Raw genomic sequence first — 16002 nt, 5'->3', positions numbered from 1 at the left:
ATGTTTTCGTTATGAATACTGACCACAGAAACCGAGAAACATAAACAGTTTTATATTTTTTTTATATAATCAGTATTTCATAATTAATAATAATCATGATACTGAATTGCATTGAAAATCTTATAATAACCACGATTTTAATGAGAATTTTATAGTGAATTATTAATTTTTTTATTGGATGCCTACTGAATTATTTTAATTTTTTTTCCAGAAGGATAACGTCTTCTAATCATGTAGCCAGAACACCTTAACAAGTTAAAATGCTAAACAACGAATTCCATAAAAGGATATCCAGCAATGTACCTTGCAGCTTTACAAATAGATATAAAGAAACTTATTTATTTATTTTAATATTAGTGATTTCAAGGACAATTAGAGTGGTTTCATGCAACAAACCCCCCAGATTTATGATAGATGGACAAACTGAAATCGTTTTAAGACTGAAAGAGGGCGAAGAGACTCCTATAGGTAAGTAACCTATTATTTATACAGGTTGGGGAATTGAAAATTATGCATTGTCCAAAATAATGGCAACCCCGCTTTCTCTAATCACCTTCCTCTGATGGGTATTTACTGTTTTTATTTTTTACAGAAGTGATTGTAATTACTTATTATGGCTCATACTCCTTCTGAAAGAGTTCAAATTATTAAACGGTTTTATGGAGGCAATTCGGCAGTATAATATAGGGATTTATTTTCAATTACATTTGAAAATAGATAGATTCCTTGTGAAAAAAAAACAATTTTAAATGTAGAATTTTGAGACATCTTTTTGTCTTTAATATTGTCATAAATGCCGCAGTAAAGTGCAGAAACCTTTTATCAAAAAGGTCCAAAAGCAAGAACGACTGAAAGAAATGGTTTCTAGTGCGCAAGAAGTATATTCAACATGATCAAGTGTTAAAGAGGAACTGATCATAAAACTGTTACCTCTATTTGAAGAAAACGTGGGTACAAATGTTTCAAATATTCCAAAGCTCGGTAATATTTGCCGAAGACCAGTGGCGAAGAATGTAATTTTATAAAATCATGATGGAAAAAGCAAATGAGAATAAAATTTGGTTACAAAATACTGTTCAGAAGAATCTTTTTTCTATAATATGTGAAACACAATCCTCCATTGTTTGATATTAGTCTCCAGAAAATGGGTACAGAAGTTCCAGTACCGTATTCAGTGTCCTTCAAAATGAATGTTTGGGCTGGTATTTTGGGCGACCATATTATAGGGCCATTTTTCATTGATGGTACTTTAAACGCCCAAAAATACCTCGAGTTGCTGAAAAGCCAAGTTTTTCCTTGTATTCAAATCCTAACTTAGATCTGGGATTGGTCTATTTATCAACAACAAAACAGGTGTCATGCATATAATACGGTTATGATAAAAGAATTTTTAACGAATAATACTTTTGCTAACGGCCTTATTAGTGGGACTCCAAAATGTCCCCAAATGACTTTAATTTTTGGGACTACCTTAAGAAGACCAATTACAAATACGAATTTAGTAGGCGAACAAATTTAGAGTAGTTGCGAGAGAAAATTGTTGAATGTGCCAATTTCATTTCACCAGAAACTCTTTTGGAAGTATGAAATGGCTTTTATGATAGGTTAACTTATTGTTTACCTAAAGAAGGAGGTTTGTTTGAGCTTTTATTTAACAAGTTAATTTTTATTAAGTAAATATTTTTAAGGGTTTTAATTTTATTTTTGTATAGTGTTTACATTTTTCTACTTTTATCAGAGCATATAAGTTTTATTTTTATTGGAATAAGGCATTAATTTTTATTATGCCATAAACATTTTGATAAAACAATTATATGTGGGTTTTACTTTGATGTATGTAAAGCCTGCATCAGACAAATATTTTAGAACCTACGCGTAATATTTTGCAAAATTTTACTGCAAGTAATACAGTTACCTATATCAAAATTATGTTGTACCGTTGATTGAATATTTGGGAAGATACGCAATCCTGTGTTAAAAAGTGTACCCGGTCGACTATCGGATTGCCGTTCAGTTTCGTGCACCGTGTGGTGCTGCCGCGAAGCGTCATATCTAGGAACGATTTATCTTAGCTGTGTGGACTTGGCTTTTGGCTTCTTTGAGTCAGGTTTTCAACGACGCTGGAATCTCCGGTTACGCGGCCGTGTTGGATATTTTTTTAAGATATGGGATGATGCTGCCAATTATGTTTTTATTATTTTTTTTGAACATACAACACGGTGTCATTTATGTGGTGGTCAAGTGATAAGTGATATACTTAAGGGTGGAGGCATATTGAAATTTCTTAAAAGTTAAATTTTATAAACAAATAATTACTTACCAAAATATGTTTTTGAGACAAAAATTAATACAAAAATATATATAAAAAGCTATTTTTACAAAATTACCAACAAAGTTTAATACAAGTTATAATTCCAACAAACATTGTTTCCTTCATTTTGTGTTCAAGAGGGTCAAGTTTTTAAATAAAAAGCCCGTTGCACTTAATTAACTAAAAACTAATATACAAAAAATATGTGGAACAAATTTTAAGATATAAGTAGGTTTCACGTAAATATTATAAAGAATAATTGAAATAATTCATAAGACTTAATACCGATCATAATATAACTCCTTGATCAATAATTTTTTGTAAAAAGTAACCCATTTTGTCATGTGATTCCATATCTGAAAAATGTGCAGCGTAGTGACATCTGTAAAGTAAGGGGTTGTGAGTGAGGATGTTAATAGAAATTGAAAATAGGCCACATTTTAAGTTTTAAGCGACACAGGAAAATTCTCAATTACCAGTTGTTACAACTATACTTAAAACTATAAAAAGATACCTAGTAACAAAAAAATACATTTTGTTTAAAGACCCCGCATCACGGTTATACAGGACGTCAATAGAGGTGGAATAATTAGAGGAAAGTTGAGCAATATAGTGTCCTTTTATAATAAAATCTAAATACTTCCTAAATTTTGCAAAAAACTGAAATTTGGCAAAATCATTTTATTTTTTTCTGGCGTTATTTCAAAATATATGACAAAAGTATTTATTAAATGAATAAATTATTGTGACCACTTTTTCTCGCCTATACGATGACACCTTTAAAATTTAAAATACGACGTTCTGTCTTTAAAGAGCCATCATCAACTTTGTTTTTCTTTGTCGGCGCTATATTGACCATTTGCAGTTTAACGACGCGGGAATCTTTGGCCGCCCGGCCGTTTTGTTATTTTTTTTAAGACAAGGGCGATGATGATAACAGCGCTTTTATTTATTTTGTTATTGCCGATATTTAAATGCGCTGTGATCTCGCATAAATAACTATAAAGATAGTTATAGATAAATGTGGTGGTTAAGTAATGTATGAATGTTTGAATAAGGGTTGAAATGTTTTGAATAAGGGTGTAACAACACTATAAAATATCGAAAATAGGCCACACTTTAATTTGCAATACAGGGAAACACTTAATTACTAATTCTTAAAACTAGAAAAAGTTAATAAGAAAAAAAAACAAATATTTTGTTTAACAGTATGAAGGGTCTCATCGCGGTTATACAGGATGTCCAAAATAAGGATGAGCAATAAATGGTTTAATTAGGCGAAAGTTGCGCAATATAAATGCAATGATTGAATAAATGCAATCTAAAAATTGGAAAAATGCCAAATACTTCCTAATATTCAGGAAAAAGGTGAAATTTGGCAAAATGGTTTTTTTATTTTTTTCTGGCGTTATTTGAAAATATAAAATAAAATCATTTATACATTATTGTAAACGCTTTCTCTCATTTACAAGTTAACATCTTTAACTTTTAAATACGACGTTTAATAACTCTTAAATCCTTCTTTAGAGAGTCATAATCAACTTTTTTTTCTTCTTGTCGACTCCATGTTGGCCACTTGCAGTTTTGAATAACCCTTTTACAACAAGAATTACTTTTTCAACCAGGTAATTTCTAGTGAGTAGTTGGAATCATCCCTATTAAATATTATATACCTCTCTCTCTTTTAAATACAATTTCGAATTTCAAAAAATTCAAAACATACTTTATTCATAAATACATGGTACCTACTTGTTGACATGGTACTTCTATGATATAAAATAGGCACATTAATCGACATATTACTAACACATAATTTAAAAACAATACACAATAGTGGGTTCAACATATTAGTATAAACACAAAATGTATTTTCAATTTCAAAGCAAGACGACTTAAAAATTTTTTAGAGTAACATCACAAATTCTAACCTTTACATCTTTACTAAAAACTAATTATATACGATTGGCCTGTTCCTAACTATCTTAAAAAAATTCTAATGCTATAAAAATACTTGCTTTTAAGAAGTTTCGAACTTTTTAAAGCGAGGAGAACTTCTAGAGACTTTTATGACATTTGGAAAATGATTAAAAATTTTTATGCTCAAGTAAATAAGAGAATTCTTAGTTGACTTTTCGGGATGGGCATTGGAATATTGTATTCTTTTCTGATATTATAACGTTTTAAGGAGCCATTATTTTGAAGATACAATTTATATTTTTTATATATTAGGCAAGCAGACTCAACAATAAACAAGCAACACAAGGAAAGTATCTTTAAATAGGGGTCTGCATGTCCTGTGGAGATTTATGACACATATATTTAATGGCTCGTTTTTTAAAAACAAACATCGAGTCAAAAAGCCGTTTACTAATGCAACTCCAAAATGTTATTCTATACTGTAGGTATTTTTGTATGAAAGTAAGTTCCAGCTTTCGACAAAAAAAAAATAGACCGTTTTTGCAGATATCAATCTCAGTTCATTTAAAACCACTCTAACAGCATAACATCGTCTAGCCAGTTTTTGCCTCCTGACATATCTCCATAAAACTTACGTTTATGATCGATAACAATTCGAAGAAATCTGTTAAAATTATTCACTTCCAATTCTTTCTTGTGAATCATGAACTGCTCTGAACATAAAAACTTAACAATTTAGTCTTATCTATGTTTAAAGACAACAAATTAGCATCAAATCACTGTTTAATCATTAATAAATCTGTAGAAATTGTTTTTGTTAATGTGCTTTTATTATTGTCTGCCCATAAGATAGTGGTGTCATCTGCAAAAATAGTGAAGAATCCTCTTATCTGGAGAAACGCCAGGTCATTTATATACAATAGAAATAAAATAGGACCGAGAAACGAACCCTGCTTACTACACAAAGTTCAGACAAACTGCCATTTGGCCAAAGAAACTTTTTTCTGTCTAACAAAACAAAATTTTAACCATTCTAGAGCAACTCCCCTAAACCCATATCTAGAAAGCTTATCGAGCAATTTCCATGGTTGACACAGTCAAAGTCTTTAGAGAAGTCGCAGAATACCGCTGCAGCAAAGTGACCTTCTTCAAGCTCAAATATAATCTCTCCAGGAATGAAAACATTACTCGACATTCATTTAATATGTTATTTTTTTTATTAGGAAAGCTACCATTCGTCCTATAACCAGTTTCTCAATAACTTTAAAGGCTTTTTAGGCTTTATTTTTATCTTTTTCATGAATGAATTTCATCATGAAAACAATTATTGAAAATACTTAAAACACTAAAGACCATAAACATAATATATTGATTTAAAATTTTCTTAAAGTAAAAAAAAGAAAAAGAGAAAATGGCTCTCATAGACATGAAGAGACAGTATTTTTAAGAGTTCGGCTTGATTTTTGTAGATAAAATAGATAATTTTCTGTGAGGTTTATAATTAGATTTTTTTAAAGATTTTCTAATAAGATTTTGAGATTCCCATATTAGGTTGTTATAAATCAAAGTCTTAATTAATATACGCACACTGATTAATTTTGCTTAAAGGAGCCATCGTCTCACAAACTAAACACATTTACGTATATCTATCTATTTGTGATTATGATATCCAAGAAAAATTTTTAACAACTACCAAATTGCAATACGGCAAACACGAACCTGTGCAAAAACTCTCCCACACGACTCGGATGATCGGCCGATTACTAATGAGAAGCGACGGACGAAATTATTTTCGCGCATACTGGAGAGAATCGCCATCTATTTTTCACGCATATTTGCGGTCACGCTTTAGCCCATAAGGTTGCGTATCTTCCCAAATATTCAATCAACGGTTGTACTGAAAAACAACGACTTAAAGGTGAGTAGCAGAGCACATGAAATACACGCGTGCGCAGTGTCATATTTCGCTTTTAAGCAATGAAGCGAGATCGATTCCCCAACCTGTATACCCAGCTCTATACAAAACCAGTTATACGGGTCATTTGGATTCACTGCAGTCTAGTTTGTTTAACTGCAGATACTTTTTTATACAGATGCTTGCACCACCACCCATGGATTACACAACTATGATTTATTGGGGTATAACCGTGTTTTTACAAGAACAACAATATCACTTGATATTTTCTTCATTTTGGCTCAAAACTCCTTAATTTTATTTCATCATGAATATTATATGCTGACAGTATTTGGAACTTTATTTAGTTTAGGCATCCATTACATTTATATATAAAGATATATACAGTGCGGCTCTTAATTATCCCTCCTTTTATCTTTTGAATGCGTTTATATAAAAATTTGATTTTTGAATTTTTGAATGTTGAAATTGTATCTTATGTCAATGTCAAAAAACAAAAAAATCAAAAAACACTACAAACTACAACACACCTACACACAAATTACAGCTGAACAGGTGTGGTAAAGAAAATTAAAATCAATCAAAATGCGAAAAATAAGATTTTAAAAGATAAGAGGGGATGACAATTAAGAGACATAATATAATGTTAATAATAAATCTGTTATATTATGTAAGCTTGAACAAAACAAGGCACAATTTAGCTTAAAGATAACTATTCTACTGAACTCTGAAATAATGAATTCCTATGATATACTTAATATATATATATACAGTGCGAACGTAAAGGTTGGAATAAATTCATTTAAAATTCAGGGGTATGTTCAAAAAAAAACGCTTGGACATGTCGATTTTTATTTTTAACTGCGGGTTTTCTTACTATAATTTTATGTATACAGGGTGGCCCAAAAATAAGTTACGGTCATCAACGTAATTTTTTTAAATGTAAACACCTATTTTTTATTTTAGATTTAGGTTCTACATCAAATTCTAAGTACATTTCATGTACCATGTCCTATACCTAAACTCGACCGTTGACGATTGAACACAATAAAAGGCTATTTTTGGAAGAGTTATTTATATCAAGCAACCTATCAGTTATTGTTTGGTTATTTACATTTGTGGTTGGTGTTTTTGATTGTTAACTTGTCACAATTTGTTGACATCAAATAATTTTGAGTAAATTTAGTTTGATTTAGATGCCTAAGCAAAGTTTTGCTTGTGTTAAGTTTATCAAAAGATAAAATTAAAATTTCAAAAAATGGTACGTCTTAGTGAGCGAGAGCGAATAGAGATTTTGATGATGATTGGTTATGGAAACAGGATGCGCACTCAGATGGAAGTCTGTGAAATTTATCATGCCAAGTATCCTGATAGGCCACGTATATCTCAAAGTACTGTCAGTAAAATAGAACAGAAATATCGGGATTTGGGTCATGTCAGGGATAATTATACGAAAGGTCGGTCAAGTATATCAGAAGAGAAGCAACTAAATGTTTTGCTGGCAGTTGAAGAAGATTGCCATAAAACGACTCGCAATATTGCGTTAGAAAATCAGATATCCCAGACATCCGTCGTTAAGTATTTAGGTATAAATAAATGGCACCCTTACAAAGTTCAATTGGTTCATGAATTAATGAAGATGACCCAGATAGGCGTTTAGAATTTTGTGAGAGACTTATGGACTTGTGCCATGCTAATCCACAATTTTCAAAAAAAATTGTATTTTCTGATGAGGCAACGTTTCGTCTTCATGGTAGTGTAAACCGGCAAAACTGCCGATATTGGGCTACTGAAAATCCGCACTGGATGATGGAGTGCCACAGCCAAGTCCCTCAAAAAGTAAATGTTTGGGCGGGGGTGATTGAAAACAGGGCTATAGGGCCCTTTTTCTTTGAAGGATACTTGAATGGTGAGAGGTATTTAGAGTTTTTAGAAAATGACTTGGTTCCATGCCTTGCCACTTTATACCCCGATCCAGAAGACCCGGATATATTAGATAATTCCTTATGGTATCAGCAAGATGGAGCTCCAGCCCATTACACTCGTCCCGTGCGCCAGTACCTGGATACCGTTTTCCCTGGACGTTGGATTGGTCGGAGGGGTGCAATTGAATGGCCGGCCAGATCGCCGGATCTGACTCCTTTAGATTTTTTTTTGTGGGGGTATCTTAAGTCCAAAGTTTATGTTAATCGGCCAAACAACATTGAAGACTTAAAAATTAGAATAACGGAAGAAATAAGATTGATAGAACCTTCTGTCATCGATAACGTTTTACAAGAATTTCAGCATCGACTGGGATATTGCCAAGAGGTTCGTGGCAGCCATTTTCAACACTTAATAAATTAATTAAAATATTTTTATGTATTCTTGCTTGATATAAATAACTCTTCCAAAAATAGCCTTTTATTGTGTTCAATCGTCAACGGTCGAGTTTAGGTATAGGACATGGTACATAAAATGTACTTAGAATTTGATGTAGAACCTAAATCTAAAATAAAAAATAGGTGTTTACATTTAAAAAAATTACGTTGATGACCGTAACTTATTTTTGGGCCACCCTGTATACATAAAATTATAGTAAGAAAACCCGCAGTTAAAAATAAAAATCGACATGTCCGAGCGTTTTTTTTTTGAACATACCCCTGAATTTTAAATGAATTTATTCCAACCTTTACGTTGGCACTGTATATATGTTGGTCTTTCATAATAATAACATATCCTAGGGCTATAATATTTAAAAAAAAAAACTAAAGACATCTCTTGTCTTAGAACTTCCTGGTACCATTCATCTCTGAATATTCGTCGAAAGAGTACTGTGTGGTTTATGCAGTTTTCTTCTTCTTTTCCTTTCATTCAATAATTCTCTTCATCATTCTGCTCATTATTTCCCAATTTTGTTTGCTTTTTATAATAATTAGATTTTCTTTTTCCAATTTTCCTCTAACTGCAAGTTCAGCAAGTATTCGAAGTGGTGAAATCATTCGCAGTAATGAGAGTTAGTGCATTATTTGATATTTGATATCATTATTTGAATCACATTGAATTTGAATGAATAAGCCGCAAAAGAGCTATCACATGTTAGGAATTACGTAATTGGGTGTGGTACTTCGGCATAATCACTTTCAATGTGTTTTCTAACATTGTTGATAAGAGTTTTTGTTCATACTCCAGTTTCTCGTGTTGTTTCTCATTTTTCTGCTGAATCAGTTGAGACTGTGTGATATGGGGTTAGGCCTCTTAAGGCGTTGATTTGTAAGGAATTGTAAAAAAAGTGACAATATTTATTTCTTATTTAATTATCAAAAACGAACTAACGAAGGTTTAATAGAACCCACTAAATAGTCTCTTCCTATACCCGGAAACTGACCCTAAATCTTTCGAGAAATCAGTCCATACAATTAATCGCATACTTGTAAAGATTAAAATAATTATTTAGGTTAATTTGTTGTAAATATAAGATACAACAGAATAAATAATGATAAAAAATTACTTTTATTAGGTACAATAAATGATATACTATTTCACATCTAATACGTAACATTTATTGTTTTACGAAGAAAAAGAAAGTCTGTAGGCGGTATCCTCGCGTTCGTTCCATTGATGATATTGTTTTGACACGTGTGAGAATATTTCAATACTATGTAGGACGCCTGTAGATAGATTATAATTAATAATAAGACAAAATGAAACTAAACAAAATAAACTCGACGGCGCGGCCTCTCGTAAGTAATTCCACATAAATCTGAAACAATTAAATTTGCTGAATTTATTTTTATATAAATATTGGCATATTTCCAACATTGTCACACAAATAGTATAAACACCAGATCACATTAAATAGTCGCGAAGACTTTGAAAGAGTACAATAAATACATCGGAAAACTTCAAGCGAGAAAGTAAAAAAAAGAAAAAAAAACACTGGTAGAAAAAATTCTAAAAAAAACTGGTTGCAGAGAGAATATGCATCAATAAATAATAACATGACATAAGACAAAATAAATTTAATTTAATTAGATGGGAAAGATTAGATTAGATGAAGAAAGGGCAATTAATCTGAAGCTATGCCTGGCAGGAGAAGCTACAGAAATACTAAGAGTGGTGTCACTTGATAGTCAGCTTAATTTTAATGTCTAACGTACCTTAGAGATAAGATACGGTAAAGCTCATCTTTAAGTGTAAGGGGCCAGGCCTAATTTAAATTTAGGAGGCAACAATCCAATCAAGATCTCCAACAGCTTGAAGCCGATTAGTAAATTTGGCTTATCCTTCCACCGCAATAGAATTTGTACTGGAGTATAAGACGGCTTTTTAAGCAACTAGAAGGCAGATCCGAATAAGACAAATCAGAAGTTGGATAGAAAACCTGAAAATCCATTTTTCAGTTAGCTTAATGAATTTCTTTTGTTCATATTTACTTAGTAGATGTGAATGTGATGAGTATGAAAGCTTTAAATGGAAATCTTTTATTTCTACATCGGGTTTACTAAAGGATTCCAACCTCGGTCTTTTATTTACCTACCTTTTACCGATGTGCTATTATAATATAAACAGTATTGAGGACTGCGAAAGCTGTGTGAACTACTTGGAGTTAGTTATGCTGAAAACAGACTAATTACTAAGGCTTAGTCCACCAGTTAATCTAGGTCAAAAATCCTTGACCTAGGATTCTCACCTATCATTATTTCATTATCGATAAATGCTGAGCAACCTTGATGATTAGATTACAAATTTCAACTTTTTTCTTCGTCAACATTAAAAAGACTTGAATTACTAATTCAAAAGCTGTTAATCTTCGTAGCAAATAATCTTTAGTAGCAAAACAGCAGTCTGTCTACTACTTTGTCTGATTAATATTAAAGTATGGCTTCGTCAAAATATAAAACAAACATTTCAGTATAGTATTGATCTGCTTACTGAGCCGATCGTAATCATTAAAAATATTTTTTTTAATGAAACACTAGTGAAAATCCACTCCTTCATAATGAACAACGCACTTGACCAAGAGAAATCACTTTTCTCCTAGATCAGGAATCAAGGTAACTTCTGTCGAAGAAAATATAAACACAAACCAAACAAAATATGGATCGAATGATGATGTGGTCTTAATCACCATTCAGAGGCCGCTAAACTTAAATTAATGAGTCAAAATAAGCATAGGGAATCCTGTCGAAAGTATAATTATAAAGTAAAGAGATGTTTATCATTCTCAAGTCAATAGAAGTAATTAAAGATCATGGAAAAAAGGCAACAGGTAGTTTTGTTTAATTGTTAATTAAGCAAAGTCTAAGGAACATAGGTACGCAAATAAAAAATTAAACGGACTTGGTAATGTAGCAGAGCTTATAATAAAAGGTGATGCAATTAGAGAATCAACTATGTACAAATAATGGAAGAGAAAAAAAATAATTATATTTAACAAATAGGATAGTTTGAAGTGAAGCAGAAAATGGAATACGCGTGGAATAAGGCAGAAATTAAATCTGCTTGAGAGAATTAAGGTAATAATTATAATATTTTTTGAGTCATGTTTGAAGCAGCTGAACCATTTAGCTAGATTATTATAGTAGTAGCTAGCAACTAGTCATTGCAGCAAAGAGGATTAGGATGAATGTCCGCCTCTGAGTCATAAAATGACCAAAAATACCAATTGCAAATGCTCTCCTCTTGACAAACATCTTTCATATCGTACACTTGCACCACTGTATACTTGTATAATTTGTAAGAAAGGGTCTATATATTAAGATATGGCCCATTATTATATGAAGATACTAGGGATAGACAAAACCAAGCCCACCATGAGGAGTTTTTTAATTCCTGGTAAAGCAGTATTTTTGAATTTATATATGAGTTTGTTACAAACTATTAATACGTGAGTTAATTTAAAGTTTCTTGTCTATATTTGGTTCGAGATTCTTGATTACTTCTTGAAGAAAAGCAGTATTAGGTATTATCACTTTATAATTTTTAACTGCCTAGTCTGATATTTTTTTGCAAATGCCGACCAATCACAATCATATTACCAATGTTAGATTAGCCGATCATGTTGGTATTTGTCTACTGACTAAATAGCATACAATGATATTTATACTTAGAGGTCATCAGCAAACAAGTCATACTATTATTATTAAGACAGCTGATATAATGAGTACAAGGTCCGATGTGAAGAAGTGGTCTAAGAGTAGACCTCTGTGGAACTCTCTTTAACACCTTCTCTTCTACCATCCTCCTAACTTGTAACCCCATTCTTCCCCATAATTCCACAATCTGTCTCACATATGTAATTGTCAAATTAATTACACTTCAATGACTGATATGAGTTCATTTAGCAGAAGATTCAGATCTTAACTCTCAAATGTTTTAGTCATATCCAATAGCACACAAGGACAGCAAAACAAATTAACAAAAGCAATGGAAATATCGTTAGTGATTCTTAACGGAACAGTAACACATCCATCATGTGACCTAAAGCCTGACTGAAACTTTGGAAGTATATTTTTTATACAGGGTGTTTCAGAACTATGGGATCAAACTTCTGGGATTGTTCAGTGCAATAGAAGAATCCATTTGAGTATAGGAACCCATGTCCGGAAATGCGTCACTACGCCACTACGGCCCTAAGACGCGTTAAAATTTATAAAAAACAATAATTACCTAAATAGGATCTGCTGCATTTATTTTTACCTTTTGTACATGATACCATAACAACAATTGTTTAAAATCAACGCTTATCAATGTCAATTCTCAATGTCATGTTTAAAAATTTTATAGCTTACAATTTTTAAACATTTATTGCTAATAGAAAACTTTACCAATCAAGAATTGGCGGATATGCATTTAGCATACGGAGCAACAAACTGCAATGCACGAGTAGCATAGCGGTTGTATTATGAACGTTACCCCGAACGACAGCATCCTGGATACAAAAAGTTTATTGCGGTTCATCGGCGGCTCGCTGAGACAGGCATGTTTAAGACCAAGATGCATGATACTGGTGTTGCTCGAACCATAAGAACGGTCGAATTTGAAAAAGAGGTGCTTCAGCGAGTTGCCGATGAACCATCAAATAGCACATGTGACGTCGCTAAGAATATGAATACGAGTAACGCTTCTGTCTGGTGGGTACTACACGAGCAACAACTCCATCCTTACCACTTCCAGAAAGTTCAAGGTATGACTGCAGCTGATTATCATCCTAGAGTTCAATTTTGTCGATGGCTTCTGGATCACATCATTGCACAACCAAATTTTTTACGATATGTTTTGTGGACCGATGAAGCTTCTTTCACAAGAGACGGTATTTTTAATAGTAGGAATAGCCATGTTTGGGACGAAGAAAATGCAATTTTTCCAAGAAAACATCAGAATTGTTGGTCTGTCAACGTATGGGCAGGCATTGTTAATGATTATTTAATTGGGCCATATCGTCTGCCGGAACGGTTAACAGGACCTATTTATCTGCGTTTCTTGGAGGAAGTTCTCCCAGAACTCCTTGAAAATGTTCAGCATGATGGAGCGCCGGCTCACTTTACTGTACAAGTACGCGAGTATTTGGCTCAGCGGTTTGGGCACCGTTGGATTGCCAGAGGTGGAGCACTTTCTTGGCCTCCTAGATCACCCGATTTAACGTCGCTCGATTTTTTCTTGTGGGGACATGTAAAGTCTTTAGTCTACGAAACTCCAGTAGAATCAGAGCTAGACTTAATTGGACGAATAACAGCAGCATTTGAAATCCTTCAAAACGAGGTTAAAATTTTTAGTGTAGTCCGCCGAATTTTTTCCGGACATGGGTTCCTATACTCAAATGGATTCTACTGTTGCACTGAACAACCCCTAGAAGTTTGATCCCATAGTTCTGAAACACTGTGTAGAGAGAAAGTGTGCTCTGATTCTTTACCACTTTGTAAAGGATTTTGGAGTTGCTGGTGATATGCCTATTAACTTGAACTTATTTATACTTGATATATCATTTACCTTTAGGAATGAGGTAATAAGGACTATCTTCAGATACCTGGAAGAGAGCCAGTCTGTCAAGAGAAATTAACTAAGGCCTTTAAACAGATTAATAAACTTAATTAAGTATAAGTAAATAAATATATTTTCTTGCGATTGTCAGAAATATAGAAAAATAAAACCCAACTTAAAAAAAATAACTATTTTAATTACAATTTAAGATTTAAAAATAAAAGGAACAAAAGCAAACAAAATATAAAAGTCACCGGGATCGACTTAAACTTTCAATAGTCAAAGCCAATCTCTCTTTCACTTCATACCGATCATGCTCCAGGACTTTGCTGATCCTGTAAGGTCCTCGCCACTTGGGCAAGAGTTTTCTGCTGGTCCCAGTATTTGGAGACGCTGTAAGTCGCAACAGCACTAAATCACCCTCCACAAACTGATGTCCAGGAATCCTCTTGGAGTCAAATCGGCGTTTTTGCTCAGCCTGATGATTCTCGGCGAGTCTTAACATTTTTGCTCGGATAGCTGTCACGTCCAGCGGTTCCTCTTCAACTGATAAAATCTTGGTACCAACAACCTGTCAATTCCAGCCAGTACGGTCTCACCCATTTTCGAGATGCTTTTAGCCAAAGCACTCGAAGATGAGGAGTACCTTCTAGGGCTGCTTCTAGAGCGGTGATGTCTATCATGCTGCTGAGGCTGATTGTCTCTTCGAGAACGCCTTCCGCGAGCCACCCTATCGTCTTCCACCCTCGACCCAACGCCTTCTCTACTAGAAGAACGACTTGAGCCTCAACGACGATGACGTACCAGGGCTCTTTTATCACGCCGAGATTCGCGTTCTCGATATTCGCGGCGCTCATAGTCTTCCTCGTAACGCGGCATTTTCACACACAATTTTTTTTTTTTTTAGTTTTTAAATAATCTAACACGGCGCGCAAGCGTATAATCCTACTTCTGATGTCAGAAATATAGAAAAATAAAATCCAACTTTAAAAAAAAAATAACTATTTTAATTACAATTTAAGATTTAAAAATAAAATGAACAAAAGCAAACAAAATATAAAAGTCGCCGGGATCGACTTAAACTTTCAATAGTCAAAGCCAATCTTTCTTTTCCTTTAATGCCCCTTCATGTTTAAGCATTAACACAAAAGCTGTATTTCGAGTATTAAGTCAGGATACAGAACATACAGGGTAGGGTATCCCTTTTCAAATGGTCAAAAATGCTACAGTATGTACAGGTACCATAAAAGTGTAGTTTGAGATAGGACATCGATGGTCGGAAGTGCCCGGTTTCCAAAATACAGGGTGTGGTAAATTTTCAAAAAAGTCTTTTTTTCCCTCTGTATTAAAAACAGTTTAAGCGATTTAAATGATTTTTTTAAGTTGTAAATGATATAGGTGGTGAAGCAAGTTTTTGAGGAATTGCAAATAATTTGACTTATCCAAGGACGGATTTGCAGCACATAAATTTTGTATAAAAAAACAGATACGCCACTGTTTTTTTGAAGAAAAAATTGTCTGAATATTTTGTTTATTTTTTAAAAAACACAGCCCTTACATTTTTGTTCTCCGACGCACCGTTTTGTTGCAAAAAAATAAAAATGAAAATAAAAAAATTAAATTTTTAGTTTTTCATGGTAATCTCCATAAAATAAATAATAATAATACAATACTTAATTACAAATAATGTTAAGGCGATAACATGAACAAAAGAAAAATGATTCACAGTAATAAAACAAAAATCACTTTTATTATTATCACTAATTTAGTAGTAATTAAATTAATTAATTAATAATTAATAATTAATTATCTTGGCTTGCGTACGGTCATCTTGGGTCAACAGGTGCAGAAAATGTATGGAAATGCACGGAGGATACCTTGAGCATTTAGTTTGAAT

General features: G+C 32.8%; 1 protein-coding gene across 2 annotated transcripts in view; it reads left to right on the top strand.

The window, feature by feature from the left end:
• Positions 1-205: 205 nt before the first annotated feature.
• The window catches only part of LOC126738556 (cadherin-23), a 40406-nt gene continuing 24609 nt past the window's right edge, over positions 206-16002 (top strand). For both annotated transcript variants that reach the window (XM_050443936.1, XM_050443935.1), the window contains exon 1: positions 206-468. In XM_050443936.1, coding sequence (XP_050299893.1) covers positions 261-468 — 208 coding nt within the window. In that variant the 5' untranslated portion in view covers positions 206-260. The remainder of the gene's footprint in view (positions 469-16002) is intronic.

The sequence above is a fragment of the Anthonomus grandis genome, chromosome 7 (assembly GCF_022605725.1).
Source record: "Anthonomus grandis grandis chromosome 7, icAntGran1.3, whole genome shotgun sequence".
Lineage (NCBI taxonomy): Eukaryota > Metazoa > Arthropoda > Insecta > Coleoptera > Curculionidae > Anthonomus > Anthonomus grandis.
This window is presented reverse-complemented; position numbering and strand designations above follow the sequence as displayed.